This window comes from Parus major, chromosome 3 (genome assembly GCF_001522545.3).
Source record: "Parus major isolate Abel chromosome 3, Parus_major1.1, whole genome shotgun sequence".
In the NCBI taxonomy this organism is placed as follows: Eukaryota; Metazoa; Chordata; class Aves; order Passeriformes; family Paridae; genus Parus; species Parus major.
The window spans coordinates 77,550,649-77,577,946 of record NC_031770.1 but is presented as its reverse complement, the minus strand read 5'-3'; the positions used below and the strand labels follow the sequence as shown (position 1 = coordinate 77,577,946).

At 36.9% G+C, this 27,298-nt stretch overlaps 1 protein-coding gene across 3 annotated transcripts in view; it reads right to left on the bottom strand.

Annotated features, from left to right (window-relative positions):
• The window catches only part of RNGTT (RNA guanylyltransferase and 5'-phosphatase), a 169,723-nt gene that overhangs the window by 30,307 nt on the left and 112,118 nt on the right, over positions 1–27,298 (bottom strand). For all 3 annotated transcript variants that reach the window (XM_015621378.3, XM_015621377.3, XM_015621379.3), the window contains one exon: positions 3,438–3,504. In XM_015621378.3, the coding sequence (XP_015476864.1) occupies positions 3,438–3,504 (67 nt within the window). The remainder of the gene's footprint in view (positions 1–3,437; positions 3,505–27,298) is intronic.

Here is a 27,298-nt window from a genome sequence, read left to right as displayed (position 1 = left end):
AGTGAACGATTCACATTCCTCTTGCATAATGAAGAACAGATATCCAACACCTATCAAGCACAACCACTGATACCACTGAAAGCAAGTTGAGGAGGAAGATCAGGTAATTTCAGTTAATCTTATCAGTTTAGTAATGTCTCAGAAACATTATAAATATTAGTATATATTAATGAATTATTGATATAAGAAAGAAAAACACAGAAAAATCATCCTAGAAGAGATGTTATTATTTCAAACTCTTTTCCCAGAATCTACAGTTCTTCATCATCAAAGACCTTGGTGCAATTATCTCCTGCACAGTTTTGCAAAGTCAAACATGTTTGCATTTGAGAATGGGTACTTTGATAAGGAGTTTTTCTTTTTGCAGCTTTGTAAATGCACATAAACTGAAACATGAATATATGAGTACTAGCACGGCAGTTTATTTATACTATGAATATTTCCAAAATATGGTAACATTCCTACTTGTCCAACTGAAAGTGCACTAAAATGCACTGGAAGTACTGCTGTCTAATAATGGTCCATTTTGAGTAATAAATCTACACTGGCAGAGGACTGTAGTGGTTTGGGGCACTCCTTATGCATATATTTGGCAAAAAATGCTGTATCTTAATAGAATACGTAATACTTGGGATGTTTGCAAATGAACATGAGTGGGTAATTTATATAACAAGAGAGACCAATCTATCACACAGTATGTAAAAGCATATTTGAACTAAAAGGTTGTAAAGACTCTGCCTTATATATATTCAAGGACCATATGTAGTTCATTGGTCTTTTAACTGAAGGGATCATTAACAAAAGCACATTAAACACCTGAAGAAGTGCTGGGGGAGGAATGAAAGAAACCTGTGTCAATAGTTATAAAAGACCATTGTACATCTCCAGAGTACATAAACTTCTCTTTGCACCAACAACTCTCAGTGTGAATTATTACTCCCTTTTTCTTTTTTTGGCATTGAAGATCTCTATAAAGTTGTGACCCCATCACTCTACACCAATTCCTCTTGCTGCCATGTAGCAAAAATCCCTCTAGAATCTCAGGCAATCAGAGAGGAGCTTCAACTTCAGAAGTTTTTTGTCTTGGTTAACTACATGCCATTTCCTAGTTGAAGGTAATAACAAGGCACACCAATCAGCTCACCACTGCAGCATTGCTTTTAGCACGAGAAGCAAAGCAAAGCAAAGCAATAGCATGCAAACACACGCCCATATGTATCCCTATAGCTCCAAAAGTAAGTTATATTTTATAGAGTCCATCTTGTGGAATTAGCTTATTCACACTTATCAATGTAACCTCCAGTAATTAAGAAATAGGCTTTGCTTTCCGAAGGCAGCTACTGAAATTTATTTTGATTATCCACTTAACCTATTCTGTGGAAAATGCAACAATCAGGATGAGACTACACCAGTGATATATTACCAGAAAGTCTAGTATTATCTTACTCAAATTAACTGTATGTCAGCTATTTACCAAGCATGGTATCATAACTAAAGAACTGCAGACACAACAGAAAACTCTATTGTGCCCATATCTTCAACACTATGCCATCCCTACTCTAAAAAAAGCAACAATAGAAATACAGAAGGGTATGTAAAACAAAAAATTGATTGGAGATACAAGTTGGATTTTGGGAGCAATTAAATAGATTAAGTTTCTGTGGTCTGGAGGATGCAAGGTGGGATAATGTGTAAGGGAAGATAAAAATCAGGAATGGAGAATGACTGCTCATCATTTGACTTGACCTAAGGGTGAGATTGAACCAAAAAGAATAATTTGGCAATACATTTAAAGATATGAAATTATACCTTAACTCATAATGATAGCATGACTTTGTATGTTGAAAATTTAGTGGAAAATCCCTCAAGCACACTGAGGGAGAGAAGACCAAATGAGTCTATTAAGCAACAGGATGCAGACACCATTTCCAGCAGAGAAGACCCTGCATGCAAATTGCAGGAAGCTGTCTGCATGCTTTGTATTTATCCTGTTAGTGTCCTCTTTCCTTAAGCATTTGCAAGTGGCCTGCCCCTCAGTCCTGCAGCTGGATCCTGTACAGCATCTCTGCAGCTGTCCTGTGAGCAGAAGGGTCTCTCTCTGGCCCAAAGTATTAGGAGGGGTACCACTGCTGACTGCAAGCAGCAGAAAACAAGTGGGGTATTCACCTCTTCTCTCTCACTTCCACCCAGTGGACTTAAACTCTTCCCAGACATGGGGAAAATCTCTCATTTTGCTATTTATTTTTCTTATAAGTGGATCAGCAGGCAGAAACAGAGCCTCATTTAGAACAGAGCAGCTAAGTTTTATAAAGCTTTTAAACAAGCACTAGTCTGAAGAGGCATCAACGAAAGTATACAAGGTTGTTTTTGAAGAGACTTCTAGCAAGCTGTTTTATACAAAGTAACATTTTAATTGTTTGGTTATTAGCCAAACTGAATGGTACATATGTAGGAACTGGGGAGATGAGAGAAAGTGAAATAGGAAAATTAAAAGCATGCCTTTCTTATTTTAAAATAATTTTAATACAGTACCAAGGTTTAAGTATTTGCTAGATACAGTTGGGAATACTGTTTAGTAACATAATTAGGGATGGCAAAGGAACACATCTGAGTTTTAGAAATTAAGTTTCATTTTGAAGTAAAACAAAAACAAGGTTTTTAAAATTCTGAAGCACAAGCATCTGCACATGATGGAGGGAAAGATGCAGCCAAGAGTGTAGAATATGTAATAATAATTACAGGTATCATCTAGGACATGGGAACACTTCATCATTCTAAAACAGATACCACATTTCCACATTGCAGTGCAATGGCTGACATGCTAATGACTCCCTCTCTTTGTTCTAATGAAAATATCAATGACACTCATCAGAATCAGCCCATATATTCTTGTAAAACATTTTTGTTTGCAAGTGACATGGCAATAACTAATTAGCAACTGGCAATTAGAGCCATGAAGCTATTATAGTTCCACTGAAGAAAAAGAAACAGTAAGTCATAAAAAACAAATTATTTTCCAGCAATTGTATGAGTCTTTCATAATAAATCTAATAATACCGGGAAAACAATCTGTGCTTTTTACCGCAGTGTCTTCCCTGTCAAGGATCACTTAAAGAACTACAGGGCTTCAAAAGTAGCTTTGCTTTGAAATGTCTCTGACAAGAAAACCTTCTGGTAATTAAACCAGAGTCAAAATTAATCAAATGATGATTGGAAAAACTAAACTTCTTTGACATGAACTTAACTTTGACAAGTTAAGAGCATAGATTAAACCAAAAGCAAACTCAGAATATGGTAAACATAACCAAAGCAGCACTATTTCCCACTGTATTTCCTGAAGCTATACTGATAACTTGAAGTCCTGAAGTTCTCTAAATCATACAGAAGTGAAACAATTGAAACAGCCCACCCCCGACCCCCCAGCTTATTAATCATACCTTAATTTGTGAAAAAGGTCTGTCAAGGTTTCCAACATAAAGAAATCCAACATTCTGGGTGAGTAGCCTAAAAAATGAAAAGAATCTTTTAAGATATCACTTCACATCCGCAAGGTTGTTATTTTTTTTCTGCATCTGCAGTAATTGCGACAAAACCCTAGCAGGGCAACAATCTTCACCATGATAGCAAGAGCTAGCCTTGCAAATCGGATTACACAATTCTGTTTGAACTACTGTAAGAAAGGAAAGATGTGCATTAAAGATGGGTGCACATCAGTAATATGTGTTTATGTTGCAAGCAGGTCTTCAATAAAATAATTTCATAGGCTTCTTTGTGATGGATGCCACTCAGTAATATTGAAGAATGGCAGGTATATGCCTTTTCTATTTATTAGAGACCATTAGAGACAAAGAGACCTCAAGAGCAAAGAATCATAAATACATACATTCGGAGCAGCAAGCCCAAGAGTTAAAACAGATTAGGGCACATAAAAGTATGTACAGTAATACAGAAATGACATCAATACAATCAGAGAAATAACAGAGAATCTCTGTAATATTGCCTAATGATTTGTTAAATAAAAAGAGCCCCAGACACAGCTTGTGCTTGCTGTTCCCCTCAAATCTAAATAAAGTTGTTGCATACACCACCACGATCCAGAGGGACAGCGAGTAAGTTGTCTCAAATGCCTGTTCATAATTCTGGAAAAGAGTTTGATTTCTGCAGATACTGTGCAAGTCAATACTATCAGTACATAAACTCCAAATTCCAGGGGAGCATTAGGGCACTGCTGTTACGAACAGGCTGACAAGAACATCACTGGCTAGCAAAAAGGGCAGGAGAGCAGTGTTCTGTTCTGACTGGATAATTACAATGTTCCTCTTGCTAAGCAAAGGCCCAGCAATCATTACCTCCAGTTAAGAGCCTCTTAAGCATTGCACTGAAATACCAGTTGTTTATAACAATGAGAACTTTTTTGATGACAAATCCTGGACAGAGTTTCTGTTTTGATTAAAAGAGACATTGAAAACTCTTCACACTCATCAGTAGCTCCAAGTTTTCATTAAGTGTTTGCTACTTTATATTTTCTTTTAATTTTATATCCCATTCCCTTCAGCAATAAGACCTCACATAGGAATTAAATTGATTAGCCAGAAATAAGTACAAATGTAGGCATCACTCAGCTTAAGCAATGACAATGAGGTGTCTCTTTCTCACATTATTAGGCATACATAAATATATATATATATATATATACACACACATATACACACACGCATCATTCATATTGAGATGTATTTTTTTATAACTAAACCACCTGTCATTTTCAACTCATTTCTCACCATTGCCAGGCCTGTTTTCATAAACAAAAGAAAACAGAAACTTAGATAGCAGTAAATAATTTTGAGCCCACGGAATATACATACCTTAGTATGATCTTGATTCTTCCCAGTTCTAACAACACTATAATATATATGACTTTAAACTGGTTCACCAACAGTGGGAATTGGTAGAACTCAGCAAAACTACAAAGTCAAAACATTCACACATATAAAACAGTTAAGTAAGAAAAGGTGTTGAACTATCACTCTTCAAAAACCATTCTGTAATTAGATATGGCATATCAAAAATTCGAGAGCACTGACAGAATATACCCAAAGAAAGAAAAGACCAGTAAAGATCAGACATCAGCCACAGTACAGACAGGCAAGTGGATTCCTCCCTTTCCCAATCAGTGTGCCAGTCTCCACTGGGAAGACTTTTACTGTTATGCAATAGTTCAGAAGAGTATGTAGGTCAGGATAAGCATATTGAGCTCATTTTCAGTCAGAGTAAGTCAAATTTATTCAGAACTCAGGTGTCTGGAACTGGAAAATACAGCATTACTGATCTAACTTTCTCGTAGAGCTATAAACCAAAATCAGAAAATATTTCATGGTTTTCTAAATGGAAAGGAATATATGAGAAGTAATTAGCAAAGAAGGTTTAAAGAGGCTACAAAAAGAATTGAAGGTAGTTCATCATATTTCAGAGACACATCTTAAAGCAACAAAGTATTCTTACAAAGAACTGCACGCAATTATTATATAATGGAAAAGAAAAACAAGATAATCCACTAGCTATGTTTCTAGAAGGGACCTTACAAAAGAGAAGACATTCAGTGTGATAATTCCCATCTGGTTATTCTTTACATTTTCTTTAACAGAGAAAAATGTAGAACCATTAAAAATTGAGATCTTTAGGATTGCTTTAGCTAGAAGTAACAAACATCCAGGGAACCTTAAGACTGGTCTCTCCAGGAGACTGCCCAGCTGTCTACACAGTTTTAAGTTGCTATCACTGATGCACGCTCCAATTGAACTGCAAGACTTGGCTTCCTTAATAAGATTGATATTCACACAGTACAAGCTAATTACTATTCATCTTTCACTGCCTCTGCTAAAAAGCATTTTACTTACAACTTTTTGTTTGCACTTACATGGCATTCAAAAAGCAATGGTAATGGAATGTTAGGAAAATTTTTAGGGAAGGGAGTTATTTGTAGCTCTCCTCTCCTTAAATAAAAGGCTGCAGTCTGTATTTCCCTAGTTTACACATTCCTATTGAATTCTGTAGTTTGAAATTACATCACCAATACGTAGTCAGTTTCCATTTAAGAGCCCAAGAAGGTTGAAATGAGCACCCCAATATGATCATAATTTAATGTTCTGACATATCTGGGGTTTATGCCCCTAAATGGTCTGAGCAATTAAGAAAATACTCATCACTAGTCTAAGCTCTTTTACTCTGGGTCTTCATTATGAGCATAATCTCTGTATTTCAGAGGCTGAGCTCACGCAGAAGAGCCTGGAGAGGTAAGCAGGCTGTGACAAGAGTCACCGCTGTGTCACTGTCGGACACGAAATGATTCACATGGACGCAAGTGAAAGAAGAAACAAAGTTTATTTGTTCTTTCAGTATTTATAGGTTTCCAACCATGACCAGGGATTGGATAGTCAGGTTACCACCTTCCCAACCGCACTGGCCGTGAGAGACGTCCATCAAAAGGCATATATTTAATGAAATTTGCAAACACCTACGTTTACAATTACTTTCCTGGGAAAGTGGCTAAAAATTGTGAAAACAATATCGAAAGGCCTGATTCTCAGGGCAACACGGCTGAGGCTCTGAATAAGCCAAGCTACTGCAAGAGTGTTGCCATCTCCTCAGCAGCCATCAGTGGCAGTACCAAAAAGCCACGTGCCCATGAGGAGAGGGGCGAGACAGAGGAGTATGCACCAAACTCCATCTCACCCACAGAAACTCAGCACAATTGACCTCTAAATGTACTTAGATGTACCTCCCACCAGTCAGAAAGTTCAAACTATACATAGCTGGTTTTGGAGCTCTTTACCACAATTCCAGGGTGTATTTTTAAGTACCTAAAATTAACTTTGTATTATAAATGTCAATATGTCTAAATTGATGCAGATATTCTCTCCTAATACTCTGAACTAATTACCCTTGGCCTTTAAAGACTTCCCAATGGTAAGCAGGTTTGGTTATAAGCACTTATATGTCAATGTTGTCTTTTAAATGTCAGTCTTCTATTTCTTACTTAGTAAAACAGTTGTACAGTTCTGCTCTTAAAACACCAGCAGCAGTACTCATCACCAAACCCTGATAAAAGTTACACATCACTTGTAATTGGCCAAAATCAATACCAGGCTATGAAACAGTGATGACAGTTTCACAGCACAATTATTACCTTTGAATTTCACTTCAAATAATTACTTTAAAATTATGAGAAGCAATCATCAAAAATACGAATGCGTACTGACACTTCAACACATACTAATTTTTATTTAATATGTAGCAATATACAAAGCTGCCTAGCTTACAGACTGTCATATAATTTATTTGTAGTCTCTTCCATTCAATACATTATCCATATAATTCCTGTTCTTTTCCCTGTACATCAAAGGAAAGAAACATGACTCCAAGAAACAGTAGTTCCTTAAGATGTGCTGTGCATATATAACATGACATTCCATGCTTTCCTCTCCTGTACACCCAAGGGAGCAGACCTCTAGCTCAACCTGCCTGTTAGGGCTGCAAAGTTACATTTCAAAGCAAACTACATAAAAACCCCAAAAGTGTGAGGACAAATAATTTCAGAGTTTTGACAACATAATATCAAGGTCTTAAAGGCCCTTCCAGTACCAATAAAATGCTGCTAGATAGGTATCATTAAATTTCCCTAGCTTTGGTCTATTCTGGGTTATAAATATACACAATGTTTTCAAAATCCAAGCTGCAGGAGCCAGGCGCTGCTGTTTGTGGGGGAGGTTGACCATAGGAGCAGGCATGGTCAGGCCAGGTGATCCAAAAAGTGTGGTGGCAACAGTGACATGATGGTGGTTAATGCAAATAAACACAGGACAGGACTAAGAACTTGGGTAAAAGGTAACTTGGAGTAAGGCACTGTGGGACCTCAGAGGATGGAGAGTACAAGGGATGAGAAAGGTATAAAGGAGTGAAAAAGCAGCCCTCTGGGTTGGAAAGCACTAGGATAGAGCTCTGGGCTGGAGAAGACCAAAGGATTAGAGAATGGGAGCAGCAAAAACTGATTTACATTCTCCCTGAGGGGGCTGGGACATTCCCAGTACCACTGCCTCCTTCCTACAGCCTTTGGCCATGGGAAGCAGACCGGCCCTTGGCTATGGACTTTATGATCTTGGAAGTCTCCTCTAACTCAGACTATTCTGGGATTTCAAGATAATACTGACAAAAATTCAGGCACTGCCCACCAACCCACCAATGCTCCAGCCATTAAGTAGCATTTTGTGAAGGCAGAAAAGCAGGTGCCAAAGAGTTCCTTCATATCTCATTGGGAGGTGTACCTTGAGGAATCTGCAGCTTGATCTGTACATGAAATGCCCACCCCTTCAGACTCAAAAGCTGCCTTGAAAATCCACTCAGGTTATCAAACAGGACCACCCAAACTAGAGTTGAGCACATTAACTTCCAAGTAGTTTGTACATAAAGCAGTTGTGAGCTTCCCTCTAGGCTACCCAGCGCTGCTGTGCAGATTACAGAAGGAGGCTTCCAGAAAGGAGCATACAGAGGTAAAGGTGCAGGGAGGAGCCAGGACCCACTACCTCTCACAGGAACAAGTTACTTCAGATTAGCTGAATGCGGTAATTTGCTCCTGGGTGAGGCAGCAGCTCCTGCACATGCTCTGGTGGGTGCAAGACTAGTGACACATTATGCAGGGGCACAAACAGACTTGCAGCTCTAGCTAACAGCACAAAGGTCAGACAGGCTTGGAAAGCAGACAGTATGGAGTGAAAAACTGTGTGCAATAGGAGGGCTGAAAAGAGGTAATTGGCACTGGACAGGTGGAATGTGTAGAAGGAAAATGATGACCAATGAGCAAGTATTTGGGTGTCTGGTTTCTCAGGAAGAAAGCTGCCATGCAAGAGGGAGTGGTGGGCACAGAGCTGCCCACAGCAATGTCTCAGTTACTTACTAGCCCTAGGAAACAAAATATTCAACTTCTTCCTTACATTTCAACAAAAGCACTCACAAAAGTCTCAGAACTGATGACAATTTATCAAATAATGTCTGGGATTTTATTAGGCAATCCTAAAATTGAACTTGACAAACATCCTGTTTGAAGTGCAATTCATTGCTCCACATAAGTCAAGTAAGTTTGATATTTTATTTCTGGTTTATTCTTGATGGTTGCCTGTTTCACCAGCTCCTGCAACCACTGGAGCACGGGGCCCTAGATGATTTTCATTCTAGATAAGCTTATGTTGTTTTTAGGAGCTTGGTAAGTGCTATTGCCTGCCACCAAAGCTTTGCTGGATGTAATAGAATTTCACTGTTGTATTTTATAATCACAAAGGTATTTGAGAGCATGCAAAACTTCAGAAACTTCCAAAACTCATCTTGATACAGTGCATGTCTGCTCTACTTGTAATGACAACATGTATGGAATTGACTGCTTTCTGTGAAGGATGAGAGGCAGCTTCGGCTGTGGTCTGTTCTCTAATCTGAAAGAGCTCTCCCCAGATCAGACAGGCTTTTTTCTGGTTTATATGAACAGTGGATTGATACCTGAAACATCCTTTGTGTCTGCCTGGAGAGATCTCACTCTATCAGAAATGATTAAAGAGGAATTCCACTGATGAGATGATGAGATAAAGGGATTAAAATACATGGATTACTTCCTCTTTACAGTCAGGAGTAGCAAAAAGCTGCCACACTGGCACTGGGAACTGATGCAACAACTTCATCCTTCATATGTTGGGGGCAGATTTGCACTCTTCACAGAGATTGGTAGTGAAAAGATTTCAATCCTGAGAAGATGCGTGCCAAGACTGGAATAGTTGTGAAGCAAAATGAAAAGAAAAAAACATTCTGATACAGTGGGGTGATTGACCTTTCTGCACATCTGCATCTTTATTGCTAAGAACACCTCAGTGTACACATCCATGGCTGATTAAGGCCAAAATGCAAAACACACTGTTTTGAATATAAAATGGAGAGTCAGAACAAAATTTTAGGAAAATCTCCATGACCTAATGGTCTAAACTCCCATATTTTAAATAGCTATATAATGGGGATTCATATTAATTATGAATGTTATTATATTTAATTTTAAAATGTATCTTTTGTGTGATAAGCATATACAAAGACTACACTGATATGCTCTTTAACTGTCTCTGAAAATCACTCTGGATGCATTTGTACATTTTGCGAATAAATGACTCTTAGAAGTCATGAACAGAGATGAACAACTGCCCTGACAACAGAAGTAATGCCTTTGTAGGTTAAGCAACTGTATTTTCAAACACTGCTTGAATGTTCTTCATGGGTAGCTTTGAGAATAAAGGTAACTTTCATACATTTCATACAAATTTTCTATTCAATTGTGCAAAGAAATTATTCCACTATGGCATTACTGCACATGATGACCTGAGCACAAATAAAGCACTATAACACAGCAGAAAGGACACTATATGATCCTGTGAGGAAGCTGATGTCCTTTTACAAACAAAATAAATATTCTACCTTTATCCTGTGTTCACTTAAACTAGGAAGGAAAACTGCACTGTGCTGCAATATCATAACCATACAAAGAGAAGCAGCTTCCTAAGCAGTTTCTTGAAGAATCACTTGAATTCTACTACAGTGACATTCTAATTATATTTTGCTTCTTGCTTATGATAATAATTTCCTATTGGTTTAAAACTAATATGTATTTTCTAGGAATATAAAAACAATAAGAAAATCAGAAAAGCATAAACAGAGAATTATGAAAAACTATGTTAGAGTCAAAAGAATTAACTTCCTATATTTAATAATTTTAAAGATTATTAATTATTTCATTAATGCAATTCACTGAGTATTGTAAGAGTAACATTGTGAGAACACTACAGTAGGTATTATGAAATATTTTAAAATATATAAAAGGATCCAATACAAGTTCAGAAAAAGGCTAATAACAGTGCTTGTAAATTTAAACTGCATGCATATATGGTCTGCAAACATAATTTCATCTTTTTCTGGAAGTATAGAGAGTCAAGAACTTGACAGCTTCACAGAAGCAGTGCATGCAGAACAAGGACAATGGCAACACAGGGGCTCAACAGGCGAGACAGGAGAGATGTCTCCTGCTTTTCACAGTGCATTTACCAAATCACCTGTTTGGGCTACAAAAATATTCTAACAAAAATTGTTACTTATCAGTCAAGCAAGAAAACATTTTTTGTGGACAAATATAATTTATCCTAATAAAATCTTCATGGTAAGGAGTAGGCAAATAAGACTGTATATCTGACTTAGGACATTTGTCCTCAAATGAGAGCACAAACCGAAAAAAGTTACGAGGGAACTGAAAGAGATATTATGCACTCCTGCTTACATAGGAAAAACACAAAAATCCCTCAGTTAGAACATGAGGGGGAAAAGGTTGGGAAGAAATACATTAAAGTGCAAAAGAAGAGACTATAATGAGTTTTATAATGGTAAATTCATCTCTACAAGAAACAACTCCCCAGAAATGTAAGTGAACCTCTTTCATTCCATGAATTCTGAATTTGCAGAATAGTCCAAGCCAAGTTAATGGTGACTGCAATTAACATAAAAGTGTATTCCAAATAATATTCCCAGGGAAAAATGCAGTGGGTAGCACAAACTACAGACTTGAATTTGACACCCTCAGCCCTCCCACAACAGTACTATAATAGCATGTGCCATTTGTCATATTAATAAGCTTGGTGCTTTCAAGCACATGTAATTCAGGCAACAATATCAATGTTATGTGCTAATTGCCCTTCGAGCTCTTATGTGTGGTACTTGAAAGGCTTCACTGCACCACCTCACTCCCTACAGTAAATCACTATCTGTCACTGACTATTGATAATGGGAATCTTGGCAGTAACTGATCCCTGAAAGACATACTTCCACTGAATAATGTCACCACTCATATACCAAATGAAATAAAAATTACATTTAGAGGGCTTGAAACTGCAAACTGAAGTGACCTCATATCTGAGGTAATGGTCTGCAAGTAATTCTAGACCATCAAAAAAAAACAACTGACAAATATAAAGGTTTACTATCAATTAGTAGGGTTTAATTTGCATCAGTTTTTTGAGAAAGTGGCTGTGGTGGTGTTCTTTTTTTCTTTGCGGGGGGTGGGGCTGTGTTTGTACACAAACACTTTCCTAGAGACAAGGAGATTTTTTCAAGGCACATTCCTGGACTTGATAAATAAAACACAATATGAGATGTTTCCAAACAGCACTTCTTTTTGTTTGCTGCATTTATGTTTAGTGTTGATAATATTTTAATGTTTCTCCAAAGCATGTCTGGCTTTGTTTTACAGGCAAATAACATAAAGAAGAATTTTCACTACATTTACACATAACCTATCCATACAAAATAGAAAGGAAAACTAAGTAGAAACGAAAAGTACCTATTAAATAATCATGCCCATTCCTCCACCAATGGAATATTACTCCCTGTAGTATAATGAGCAATTTGGCCAGGCTGGCCATAAATTATCTGGAAAATGAGGCTGCTTGCCTTTTCCTTTGGGAGGTTATTACGTAGTTCAAGAGATTTCACTATTAGAATCTATTTCTGATCGTAAACATCAATTTTTCTTTCTGACTATCATCCCTTTCATCTCACTGAAATATAGGACAGGAGTTAGGAACTATTCCCAATTTGCTGAAGGATCAGCCTAACACTGGCTGTGATGCAACTCTGCCCAGATTTATCCACATATCACAAAGAGAGAGTGCTCACACAGCTCTGCAGTGGCCTCACTGGAACACCATAAATCCACATTCTAGTCTATGACCCCACAGGGTCCTTTCACCTTGGCCATCTTTTAAAATATAACAGACACCACAATACAGCAAATTCAACTACCAGAATTAAGTGAAGAATTGATACCACAATGCAAAGCTTTGTATCATGAGACTTCAATAAAATACAAAGTCTCATTACAGATATTTTCAAGCCAAAACAAAGACATTTTCAGTGTTTCAAGAACTACTTAAGAAAAACAGATATCTAACAACAAGTAAGACATAGAAAAAATAAATGAGGTAACAAAAAAACAAAAACAAAAAATCTCAAGCATAGCCAAAATTAAAAACTGGTAAAAAAACTATTCAGTACATCCACTTGATCATGTGGAAATACAGGAAACAACCAACAAAGATAGGTAGACTGAGGAGGTAGAAAAGGTAGTGGATTTGTTTGTACCCACCAAAAAAATAAAGGCACCTAGTCAGGTTTTTTAGTTACCAAAATGAAATCCCTGCAGAAAACGCAGGTACTGAAAGGAAAGCTCTGGAGTTATAGCAATAATTAAGGTGAAATAAATCACCAAATCCTGATGCAACATACCCAAGATTTTTGACATTTCCTAATATGGATGGTCAGAATTGCTATTTTTAAAAAATCCAAGTCAATCTTACACACAGAAATAGGGTATTTTCTTCAAACTTCCCAGAGCCCTACCCTTCAGCACAGCATTGTTTAGCGTGCCTACCTTGGCCACGCATGGCAGTGCTACTTAGGAGGTTGCACATCCCCTGCACTCACACTGTGGCTGCATCTGCCTCTCTTTTGATCATTTTAATGAAAGAGTGCTTGAAAAGTAGTGGTGAACAGGAGGGGCAGCACACTGACATAATCGATTCAGATTAACAGATGCCAAAAGGCATCTGTCACAGTCTTATTCCACAGTAATTTATTTTTTAAAAACCATAAAACTAGGCAGTAAATACTTTTATAAGTAAATGGAAGACACTTCTTACTTTCTGGACCAAATTCTGCTTGAGATTGGACAGGCAGAATAAATGGTCAGTTTCCATCTTGGCAGAAGCCAAGTGACTACTCAATTCATATAACAGACTGTTTAATATATTTATTAGTAATCAGAAAAAGTCATGAACAGAGAAAGTCTGCTGATGAAGCAAGTTATGAAGCAACAGCTGGCAACTTTAGCCAGATTACCAAGTTCATTGCTTTGAAAGGAAGCTGATTTATTTAATATCACTCACACCACCTCAGCATTACTTTCCTCTGAAGTGAATGATGCATGCTCTTTTGTGTATGGAAGAGGGAAAGGTAATTACTCCATTTAACTAAAGGATGTATCATAACGCGAATAAGCCTGTCAACTAGAACTCTGTTACTTCCTAACATTTAAAGGGATGACTTCAAAGCTCACTGAATTTTCCTTCCATGTGAAATTTTGTCATTCCTTTGTTCTTGGTCTTTCTGATAAGAAAAAACCAAAAACCACACACACACACATATAAAAGAAAAAAAAAAAGAAAAAAGAAAAAATGAAAACCAATACAAAACAATAACTAAAAATCCCACAAAAATCCAACCAACAAAAAACCAACCAACCAACCAAAACAAAAACAAAAAACCCCACACAAAAACCCCAACCCTCAGACTTCTGTCCTGAATAACTATTCAAAATCATAAGAGCAGAGCTGGAAATTTGAATATTCTGCAATTTTACCAGGTTATTGCTACTGAAAAACCATGACAAAGAATTGGCAGGGAAGTTATGATGGGGTGATCTCATCTGGCTATAATTTCTCTCATTCTGCCCTTCATCTGACAGCACAGACGATCCAACAGTTTTCTGGTTTTCTCAGTGCCCTGCATGCCACACCAGTGGTAGCATGACCTCACTGGTACCCTGAGTAAAACACTTGGTAACAGTGTCCTTTTCACAATGCAGGGCAAACCAAAGACTGATCAGGTGATCTGTATTTAATTATTGTAACAAAAGAACCAGGAGTCTTAGAATTAGGCCAATTGACTCAGAATTCAAATATGATAAATATTTAAACACAAGACACATAATTAAACTCGAGCTCATAGAAGCTGCTCTGGTGTGCAAAAGAAACAAGATTTGATATGCATGTGCATAATAAAGACACATAGGAGACTAAAAATTTCCCTTTAAAATAGAGAATACAAAATTCACCTGTCTACACTGACCAGATATATAATCAAGATGAAAATTCACATCCTCTTATTATAGATCCTCCATGGGAAGAGCACCCTTAGCCATATGTATGCACACTGCCAGACCACTCCAGCTGATTTTTTTTCTTCCTGTTTCTCCACACCTCTTTAATCATTTATTCAAAATACTTTATTAATTAATCATGCATAACCAGAAAAATGATTGAATTACAGTCTACAAATCACTTAGGTATGGGTTCATGGGGGACTATGCAGATTGCAATCCCAAGGTAAAGCCCGTAATGAACAACGAATTGTTTGTTTGGAATATAGGATATGGACCCAGCTGCTACTCTACCCAGACCCAAGTGCCACCAGCAGAATGCTTGAACAACCATCTGCTGCAAACAAACCCACTACTCAAAATAAGGTAGGAAGACTGTCAGAGACTTCATGAACTTTACTGAGTGCTTCAGGCTTATTACTGAAACCTTTACGGATGGTGCAAAATTTAGCTCCTCTGTCAATTATAAAATTAAATGCCTCAGCACAGTCATATACAAACTTGTAAATGAAATTTTTTTTATAGAATTCTTCAGGTAGTAAGAGACTTAAATGTAGTATTCCACATTCTGAAGAACTAAGAAATGCAGTCTTCCTGGGTATGACAAAATAAAGGACTATTATCTTGTAATATCAACTAACAACACCGTGATCCTCATTATTGCATCCATAATCTATAAGGCATTTGCAGGAAAGCTGTCCTGTGTTTCTAGCATGCTAATCTGCTCAAAAAAACCACCCCACTATATAAATAAAAAATAAAAAATATAAATATTTGTATTCTGACCCATAAGGATCCTTTCTCTAGAAGGGAAATCACTACTCTATATCAGGGTGCTCTCTTCACCTAAGAAGTGCCACATCTCCTCCAGTAATTTATTATCACATCTCCTCCCTTTATCCATTTCTCTGTCTTTCATTTATTTCTCACTTTAATGTTCAGCTGCCCTTTGGTTTTGTTTCCTACAGACTTTTAAAGATGGTCATGTCCCTTCAATACATTCCACCCCTTCTCCTTTCTCTCACCTTTTATCCCAACTCCCAAATTTAGAGGGGAAGGCTGCGTTTATCAGAGCCACCAGGAGGGGAATGGGAATGCACTGGGATGATGGCAGCTTGAACAATGCTATGAAATGGGAAGGCAGATAGGATTACAAAACAAAAAACACCTTCTGAGATGCCTCTGCTCCACACACAGCTCCAAGGTTCACAACTGCTGTTCCAGTTTCTCCTGACAGCCATGATCTCCACTCCAGTTTAAACCTGAGGCAGCTACTAAAGGCACACAGGGCACTAGCCAGGCTCCCTCCTTCCCAGGCACTTGGCCCACGGTCACATCTGAGTTCACACCCTGAGAAGTCCCACACAGCCAGACCCACCACCCTGTGTGGGGAAGAGGACCAGGAAGCTCCATCTTAAGAAGCTGCTTCTAGAAATTTTTTTGTCAGACACAACCATTTTGCAAGCTCTTCATATGCTATCAGTATTCTTCTTTTCTAATACTAGCTTTTTAGACTTTATTTAAAATTATTATTCTGTTTTGTGACACACTCTCTAAAAAGTTAAATAAGCTGAAGTCTCTGTGATAAACAACTTGCAGAAATGTATCTTTTCTATAAACTGTGGGAAAAAATAATTGAATTCTTTGCAAAAAAATCTGTATTATTACAGAAAGAGAGCATCTTTTCATTTACTGTACTGAATGATTAATTTTTATCATGTAGGGCACAAGTGAAAGAGCAATTATGATTAAATGCAAACTGCACAGGACAAAAAATTGGTTACTTCCAGACCCTGGTTGATAACCACTGATTTATCTGGTATCAGGATGACCTGCTTTGTCTCTTCTTTCACCTCTTTCTGAGAAGATTTATGTAAGGTAAATGATTAAGTTATTAATTAAGAAATGTACAGTAAAGCAGGGGTATCTTTCCATTTTGCAGTATGCCTCCGAGACATAATTTTTTACTCCAGGCAATTTTGCATGTCCACTTGGACTATAATTTACCCTTGCTAAAAAAAGCTTACTTAAAAAAATTAGTGCAACATGGTTCAGTATATTTTGGTTTTCCAAGCAGAAAATCCTCATGGTGCTTTTATAAAGTACCTATATGGAAAATAAGCCTTTTAAAGCAATATAGCTAACTGTAAGTAGCTACTGGTATGACAGAAAAAAATTCACACTGCTCATTATAAAAATTGTGAACTTAATTCAGATTTGATTTTAGGTAGGAAAAAGTCTCTAAGAAAAAGTAGTATGTTTTCTTAGACTAAGCAATACAGCCAGAAAAAAACAAGGATGGAGCATGCAAGTTCATCTCAAGTCTGAAGAAAGACTTTGATGTCTAAAAATTTGGCTATTTTTTAATATATCTATGATAAGCATAACAAAGCATAAGCAACTGCCTTTTCCTATATACCAGCCACATCTTCAGACCATCAAAGAGAAAAACTTATCAATTGGCATACAGGAATGACATTTCAGCTATTTCATGGAAATTTTATGCATTTTAACCAGGACTTTAATCACTTTGGAGTAGAGATAGCAAAAAAAAATAAATAAATAAACATCATCTTTACTGGGAAACCAGCCCTGAAGACTCACATGCTAATATGGATGAGAGAAGTAAAGGAAAATGAATAAAACTTCAGCAGGAACACAAAATTGAATCTATCTGGGAACAGTGACACAATAATGAGAAGACACAGAAGAGAGAAAAGGGCAGACTGGTAGAGCACATATTACTGTAATAGTTGATGAGAAAGCTACATTTTAACACACCCCTGCTGTCAAGTTTTTTATTGGTTAGGAAACCCAAGAGCTGAGTGTCTCATATCTTCTTTTACAATCCTGTTTCTTAAAAGAAGTGCAATTTAGGAGTGGTTGAAGTTATTCTGTTTACTGAGCTACTACAGATCTGTGTTCTGGTTCTGTGCTCTGTCCCAGCACAGGCCCTGGGGTTAACTCTTTGTGGATGAATTCAATTACTTTTAGACATTCCTCTGCTACATTTTACATACATAGATTAGTGACAATGGGATTACACTGACAGTTCCTGCAATTCTACTCTTTTTTTTCCCAAATATTTAATTTCAAATTCAGAATATTGCTTTAATTTTTCACACCTGACATTTACACTCGAAGAAGTCTTACCTAAGATTGATTTAAAATGCACAGAAAAATAATTAACTCTAAGTTAACATTATATGCAAACACATTCCTGAAGCAGTAGAAGAATATCAATCAGACAACTAATACAAATACTGCAAAATCAAGTTTCCAGTGCTCCTTCAGAGAAATCTTTATCACTCCTTTTTTGAAGCTACTTTCAATACCACCTTGTTACTATGGCAGAGAAAATTTATTATCAGAGGGCAGACAGGCATTTCATTCAAATATAAATCACTGAACACTAAGACAGAACATAATTATTGTATTTGGCATTTGAAAACTAAGAGGAAGAAAAATTAAATTGTTTTCCTTAGGATCAGAATGCAAAGAGGGGTTTGTCTAGAAGCTAGAGAATTCTTGTTCATTATTATGAAGATGCCCAGGCTAAAATAGTCTGAGGGAGGAAAGAGTGTGCAGTCTTATATTTGAGAGCCTGTAGGTAAGAAATAATTTTGCAACTCTCAACTTTCTCAAGCTTGCACACATGGTTTTCTGCAACTGTCCCAATATCCCAACCAGTTCTGTAAATCCAAGTCAGTCTGTCTGTACTGCACTTGAAATGATGGTTATTCTCCTCACTATACATTACTCTTTCTCCACTTTCAATAAACCCCACCTCTGTCTAATTTTATTAGTGGTCTTGCCTTATATAGAAAACTGGTCGGTATCCACAGAAACACAAGAGTTATGGGGATTGGGAGGTTTTTATTGTTAGTTTTGTTTACTTACATAAAACTTGAGTAGAAAACTACCACAGGCACCAACAAATAAATAACAGATTACCTAAAGTGAGGGTAGAGAAGGAAGTTCACTAGAATTAGGTTTCCTCCACCCTGCTTCTTCCTGCCATTCACCTTTCCCACTTTATCATTTCATAACTTCTGCATTTCTGTCTTTGCAGGTCCCCTTATTAATTAAACTTAAGGAATAGGCTTTGTCTAAAGAAACCAAACAAAATAATTATCAAATTTTTGTCCTTCTGTCAGAAACATCTTCTATGCACTTTGTGTTGCAAGAAATTTGTATGAAGTCGAATTTAGTGAATGAAAGGAATAATTCAAGTTGAGCAAAACCAGAGATATGCCTTCTTAACATGAAGACATATCATTAAACAAGAGTACATACCTAGATCACACTGTTTAAACAATAACCTGGTAAAAAAACACAAAAGAGAAGCAATTCTGCAAAGTCTACATCTATAACATCTTTATGCTATGCATTTCTTGACTGTTTAAAAATCTTTCCTCATGAAACTTTTATTTTAGAGGAGTCATCAGTTTCATAACTCAGCTTTCAGCAACAAATACTTTTGGACCAAATGCTGTACAAAATTCTTTGGGAAATGAATGACCCTCAGCCTATACAGGGGAAAACCGCAGAACAGACAGTGCAGTATAATTTCAGTATTAGCTCTTTTCTGCAGTCAAGAGAGTTCATAGCTCTCCCTCAGGCTTGTCCAGTAAACTTGCCAAGTTTCTAAGTAATTGTTACAGGTTGCATCACGCTTTAAATATGTGGGAACAACTTACTTTCACTCAAATGAAAATATTTTACAAGTGTAAAACAATGGCCCCTCCTCTTGCCACAGTCTGGACATAGGCATGCCTCTTCCCCATAGAGGCTCTATCAAACCACAAAATTTGCCAGCCAAGTAACATCAAAAAATCTTCACTTAATCTTTGAAAAAGACAGGATATCATCTTCAGAAAATTCCTTCATACTCCATATATATGAATACTACAAAGAAACCACTGGCATGTGATACATGAAAAAAACTTAAGTTGTGTAACAGCTTCCTCTTGTTTTTAATATGAGAGCAAAACTAAACTAAACTACAGAGAAATTATCACTATGCAGAAACCATTACTCATATCTTATTAAATAACTGAGCAAAAGAGAAAAATGACCAGTTTTGAACGTTTCATTTTGGTGACGTAATTCAAATAACTGAAGCTTAATACTTCTGCTGTTTAAAACAAGCTGTATTTATGGCCTATTTTAGCAGAAGAAAGCATTTCCATGCCATACCATTGTCTCTCCTAAGACCAAAACATTACTCCAGTTTATCAAGATACAGAATTCACCTTCTGAAATACAATTTTCTTAACACACAAGTAATGTGTGACTTTTTAATAAGTGAGTATTGTGCAGAAACCAAGTGTAAATATCCTGCTCAGTAAGACTTGAGTAATTTCTGCTTCTCTTCTTGATGAGACCAAAATGATCAGCATTAAGTCCTGAGTCAGAACCGTCTTCAGATCATTTTAATTACAAATTAAGAAGTCAGAATATTACTGATATTGAGAAGAGTTAATCGTGACCATAGGAAATTTCCCCTTCTGAAGTGGAGATAATAGTTCAGAGCCTTCATCTGGAGATATCCAATTCACTTGTGAAACTATCTGTCTTAATCTATTCCACAAATTCAGAGATCTCCTGCAACTGAATATCCACTTTTAAGTAGAATTCTGTATTCCTGAGAAAAAAAAAAAGACTAAAATCCTGAGAATTTGGTATTTGATGCTAACATTCACCAAAAGAGTGAAGTGCTTTTATAAACATCTGTGTGAAATTATGGTTTTGACATTTTCCCATTGAGAGGGAAAAAAACAAAATAATCAAATTCACTATCCTGTTTCACTTTTCTCATTCCAATCTTCTCTATCCTATACTTAGAGATATACACACTACATTTAATTTATAATCCACCGATAAATATTTGCTCACAGTACAATCTTTAAATACTTTGTGAAGAAAAGGCTTTAAGTATGAAAATATCCAAAGATTATAGGTTTGAAAATATTTAGTTGTTATAAGGGGGAAAAATGCCATCTGCTGGGTACAGCTGAGGACTGTCCTTTTCTTACCAACACACCATGCTGTCCTAAGAGAGTTTTCTCTCCACTTCATAATTCATTTTTCCCATCTTGAAAACTGATACAGTTACATGCATTGTTTTTGAGGGGATGTAACAGCAACCTCATTAAAACTCTGTAACAAAAACTTCTTACCATATACCTCTCAAAGGCTGGAGGGCAGACAACAGAATGGACAACTAGCAAAGGAATAATAATGCTATTAATCTCTTAAAAATATTAGAACTATTTCTAATATCCCCCACTCCCAAATACTTCACATACTTTTGTATCTTCAATTATATAAACTTCACTATTAGGTGATTTATAAGCCATGGAGCACCGGTTGCTAGAGTACAGGTGAAGAACCACTTAGTTACCTAGCTTAAAAGCACAAAACCAAGGCACTGAAACCTCATTAATAAAGGAATAAAATATGAAAAAGAAGTGGAGAATGTCCAGTTAAGAAATATATCTGTATGAAGAGCAGGAAAAATTAGAAAGAGAAAAATCTGATTTAATAAAATGGATAAACTTTAAAATTAAGAAGTGTGATGAAAGTAGATAGGGTTTCCATACGTAAGCATGAAGAAGGAAAGAGTTGTTTTGATTCATAACAGACAATGAGATTCCTTTACAGTTTTGCTTGTTGTTAATTTTACAATGTGAAATGTAACAGCACTCACCTGTGTGTGCATACACATACACATATAGGTATGTATATTTATACATTAAAAATTCAGATTAATTTCATATGAGCTGAACCAGCTTCCAACCAGTCTTAGAAATATGGGTTTCAAAGTTAAAATAAAGGCCAATTTCACATATATAATGATGCTAAAAATCAATTAGCTCCTGTGAATGTACATATCTTCCTTGTGTTTTAGATAAGAAGTTGATTTCAGAATAGAATTCAGTACAAAACCATGCTTGTACTTCACACTCATTGTCATGACTGCTTTGTAAAAAGCAAGCAAGCATAAAAACTACAAAAATGAAGATTTTTGGCCTTTTTAAGATCCTCTAGCAGGATGACATGCAGGATGACATGCTGTCAGATGGAACCAAAACCCTACTGAAAGCTGTTAAATGCTTTTTACAAACTCCCACTCAAAGTGCAACATGTGCACATGCTCCATACGGTGCAGTTACCGTTCTCTTCCCGTCGCTCAGGTAAGTAACAACATGGATTTTCCACTACCATTGACTCATCAAGCCCTGATTATGCAAACTGATCTCCCACTGACAGATACATGCACCCAGAGCCTCACTGATTTTAATACACTTCTACAGCAGGATAAGCATCTTTTTCCCAGAAAAAAAGCTACATGCTGGGTCTTAGCTAGAAAGACAGCAAGTGTGAATTACCAAACCTATGGCACATAATTAAAAAGATATCAAAAATTCAATTTATTTCCTCAAAATGAAAATGTCCCTTAAAATGCTAATTTTTAAAAACTCATCCTGCATTTACATAGTTTTTTAAGTCAATCATCACAACCTGAATCCCTACAAAACCAGAGATACTAGATAATTATCCTGAAAAAGGATTAAGTAGGTTTCTTTCCTAATATCTCTGAAGTTGTAAGATAAACACATGTACCAAGAGTTTCTCTGCTATCAATGAGGGAAGGTGAAACTGCTGATAATCTCCCTGTATTTCAGAAGCTCACAGTTGCATGCATACCATATTGATAACACTGTCATGGCAGTAATGCAAACAATCTGTATCAGGGTAATTTATTTTGTTGACACATTTTGCTGCTTCCAAAGTACTTGTGAATTCACTAAGTCACAAAAAGCTGGGCTTCTAATTCCTAAACGAATTTCAAAACATTCTGATGGTATCAAAGCAAACTGAACAGTAGTCGTGGAGCTATGACTGTCATGAATTCTTTTTATCTTTAATATATTCATTATTTAATACTTGTATCTGTTCTTTTGTGATTTGTGAGTTAGGTGTTGTCAGAAAATTAAGTAATAAAATGCTCAGAGTAAGACCAATGAAGAGTAGAAACATGTACAATATCTTTGTCTGTCCAGACTGTTTGGTCTACTCTACCATGGTGATAATTTCATTTCCTTTTTATTTTGCTTTATTCTTCTTTGTAGTACACCACAGAAGGCAAGACTGAGCTGAGCTTTTTTTCCCTTTAAATGCATCCTTCATAGAATCACAGAATGCTTTGGGTTGGAAGTGACCTTCAAGATCATCAAGTTCCATCCCCTGCCACAGGCAGGGATACCTCCCACTAGACCAGGAGGCTCGAAGTCCCATCCAACCTGGTCTTGAACACCTTCAGTGATGGGGCATCCACAGCTTCTCTGGGCAACCTGCTCCAGTGCCTCACCACTCCCACAGTTAAGAATTTCTTCCCAATACTTAATCTAAATCTGTGCTTTTTCAGTTTAAAGCCATTCCTCCTTATCCTATCACTACAGGCCCTTAAATAGGTAAACAGTCCCTCCCCAGCTCGGCTGTTGCCCCCTCTTCAGGTACTGAAAGCTTTCCTGTCTCCAGGCTGAACAAGCCAAACTCTCAGCCTGTCTTTGTAGGAGAGGTACTCCAGCCCTCTGATCATCTTTGGGACCCCCTCTGGACTTATTCCCACAGTTCTTTAATTTCAAACACCATGGAAAAATACTTATTTTTCAGATCTGTAACAATCCTATACTAATGCTCCTTTCTGAACATAGTTGAAGATATACAGGTCTGTAAACTCAAGAAAACAGACAATAAAATCTCATTAAGCAACAAATTAAAACCACAAACACATACCACAAAAAAAAAAACAACCCAAACCCCAAACAACTGAATATTAATTCATACTGTAAACAATTAATGGAGAAAAAATATTTTGAGTTAAAGTACCATTCAAGACACTTAAAAAATCTAGAAAATTCTCCTTGTCTGAAAAAAACCAGTCACTACATGAAAAAATTTTAAAAAATGCATTTCAAAGAAGCTCATACCAATTTCTAAAATCCACGTAAAGAACTTTAAACAAGATGTTCACAAATACTCTCTAATAAGTCCTATAATTAAAAAAAATTATATGTACTGGTGGAAAAAAAAACACATTCACAACTGATTTCCAGTAAGTTTGAGAGCAGTGTATCTATTTCAAGCCATAGCTAAAGGAAGATGAACTATTTTTTTTTCCATGTAAAGTAGATTGCTCTTAAATTATGCATCTGGCAACCTTTACAGTGTCTAACACAGAAAAATATCAAATTCCTGTTTATAAAAATCGCATGTTATTTTACTTTGCAACTCACAAAACTTCTCAAAAAGGACAGTCCCACAATTTGTAAATTAAATATATGTACAATAAGTATTCTTACTCTAAGCACTGTACTGAAAAAAATCTCTATTCATAGTAAAGACAGCATAAAGAAAGAAAACCAAAAATGTTTTAAAATATGTAATAGTTTAAGTGTCTAACGGTTCCATGTTATTTGCAAAATATTTAACATCTGATCTGCAAATTATCTTAAAATAAGTATGACTGGCAAGGACCACTGCATGTCATCTGCCACATGCTCAGTCGTGGGTCAGTTTCCAAGTTATATCAGGTTATTCACAGGCTCATCTAATTAACTTCTGAATGCTTCCAAAGATGTAGACTCCACAGCCTGCCTACAGTGTTTGACTTTTATCACAGTTTCTCCTCTTGACCTTCTACAATTAACTGTCCTTTGCCTGTCATTTTTTCAACATGAATCTCTGAGCAACATGGCTTCATCTTCTCTATCACCTGCCATTAGGGAGTAGCAAACAGCAGTAAAGTATTACACAGCCTTCTCTTATTTGGACAGAGAAAACCCAGTTCTCTCAGCCTTTCTTTGTATGTCATGTTCTCCAATCCCCCCATGGTCTTGGAGGCACTCCACTGAACTTCCTCCTGTGCATCAATGTCCTTCTCAATTTGGGGAGCCTGAAACAAGACACAGTACTCCAAATGCAGTCTCACAAATGCCAAATAAAGGTGAAGAAGCATCTGCTCCACTGCAGCCTAACGATCACATTAACTGGCTGCCTTTGCTCCAAGGGCTAACTCTTGCCCCAGTTTCAAAGTTTTGCCTTCCAGTACCCTGAGGTCCAGTTTGCCAAAGTAGTTGCTAACTTCCCTGCACTCTGCCATGAGGTTCAGAGACCTCAAAAGCCTGAGAACAGACCTTGCCAAAGCAAAGGCTGCAGTGTGTACCCTCAGCCTATTTGTATCTTTTCTACTGTCCAGCGCTGCACCAGCATGACACCATTTCATTAAGTCTTCCTCCCATTAACAAGATACCTACAGACATCAGTGACTTACCTTCAACTCTAGTGTAGTTTTGGCTTTCCTGCTTCCTTCTCTCTGCACCCAAACACTGTTTTTACATTCTCCATGGAAGTCTGTCACTGTTTACAGATTCCATACATTTCATTGTTTGGGTGAGTTAACTTAGTAATTCCCCATTCAAGCAAGCTGTACCTGTTTGCCATACCTGCTTGCCTTCTTGCATGGGGGAAAATATGTCCTTGTGCATTTGAGGAAGCTGTTCTTGAAGATCAACCAACTGTCCTGAGCCTCTCTGCAGCTCAAAGGGACCTGACATGGATACTACCTCTATTACCTAAAAAAGCCAAAGCCAACCATTCCGAAGTCCAATATAATTTTTTCACTGCCTGCTTCTCTCATTCCTCTCAGGTTCTACCACCTTACAGTAGTTTAGCTGGGGGTGGCATCAGCCCTCCATTTCCACATACACATGTAGCAAGAAATCCAAGCTACCTGGACAAATAGGAACAAATATCTATCCAAATGAAAATTAGAAGACAGAAATACTTGGGGGGTATGAAAATTTTGAAGATGTGATATTTGGGAGCTTTTTCTGAGCTCACTCCAGAGATAGAAAGGGATCTAAACAGAGTGAATAATCATGATGATAACTGACACGAGCAACTGGAAAGACTACTTTAAGGCAGCAGCTAATTCAAGAAAAGGGAACAGGGTCTATAAAACATACGAGACTACATTTGCATTCCAATTTGCAAGCATATAGATAATTTTAGGATGATATGAGGCAAAACTTTTAAAAATCTGGAGAAATGAGTAGCTGAAGTAGAATAATTATCTCACAGATGGAGATTGCCCAAGACTGCCACTTGAACATATAAAAAGATGAGGCTGCCTTCATTTTTGAAATAAAACATTAGAAATTCCAAGAGCATCCTGAATATTAGTTGGGGAAGGTAGAAGATTTTGTTCAGTGCACCAGTGCATAAATAGAGGTTAAATTCAAAGCTTTACTTTGAAAATAGTTTTTTAAAGCCTGAAGTTTTACAAAAATATTTTAAGTATCCTCATATAAGCAATATAGCATATATATTTACAGCACAGGACTTCACTAAAATGTCTGTCTCCCAGTCACCTTTGCAATGCCAATGTTGCAGCTGCACATGCACATTTCTACCGTGGTGGCATCTGGCTTCCCCTTCCTGTGCCACTGCATTGTTGTTTCTGCACATAACATCCTTTTCAATCTGTTGGCACAACTGTGCCCCTACATTTCCTTTTTTAGAAGGTCAACTTTAGTAATATCTGAATGCCTGAAGGTAATAACTAAGCAAATTACTCCTTTACTTTCACTTGCAACTCTCACATTTCCACAGAAAGTAAGCAATTCCAAAGCACGCGTGCTTCCTTCAACAACAGTACAGCCATAAACACACTTAACATATTCAAACCTGCGCTCAGCCTGCTCTCATCCCCACACAGCACATGTTTGCCTCTATTTGCAACATCTTGTCTTTATTTGTTCCATTACTGCTGTACAACTTCATCTGTATTCTGCCTCATAACTCCATGGTGCCCAACAGCAGTAGAGCCCCAACAATGACTGTGATCTTTGGAGACTAGAGGAACATGGCATTATTATTTTTATTGCCAGGATATTACTTGTAAAAGACCCTTTCTGTGATGGACAGCACATATAAGAATGAGCTTGTGCTCTTTGATAATGGACATTCTGCAAACAGGTGAGAAGGCAAAGACTTCACAGCTCAAACTAACAACTTCAGTATCACATAAGAATGGGAATGGGAAGAGAGGAAGAAGCACCAACACCCAGACCATACAAACTACCACATCAGTTCTGCTATGTTAGCTGATTCAATTAACTCATATGATTTTTCAGCCAGTTACTAATTTTTTTCTAAAGCAGAAGAGTGGGGAAAAACTAGCTCATAAAAAGGACAGAAATATAGCTAAATAAGAGCAAATCA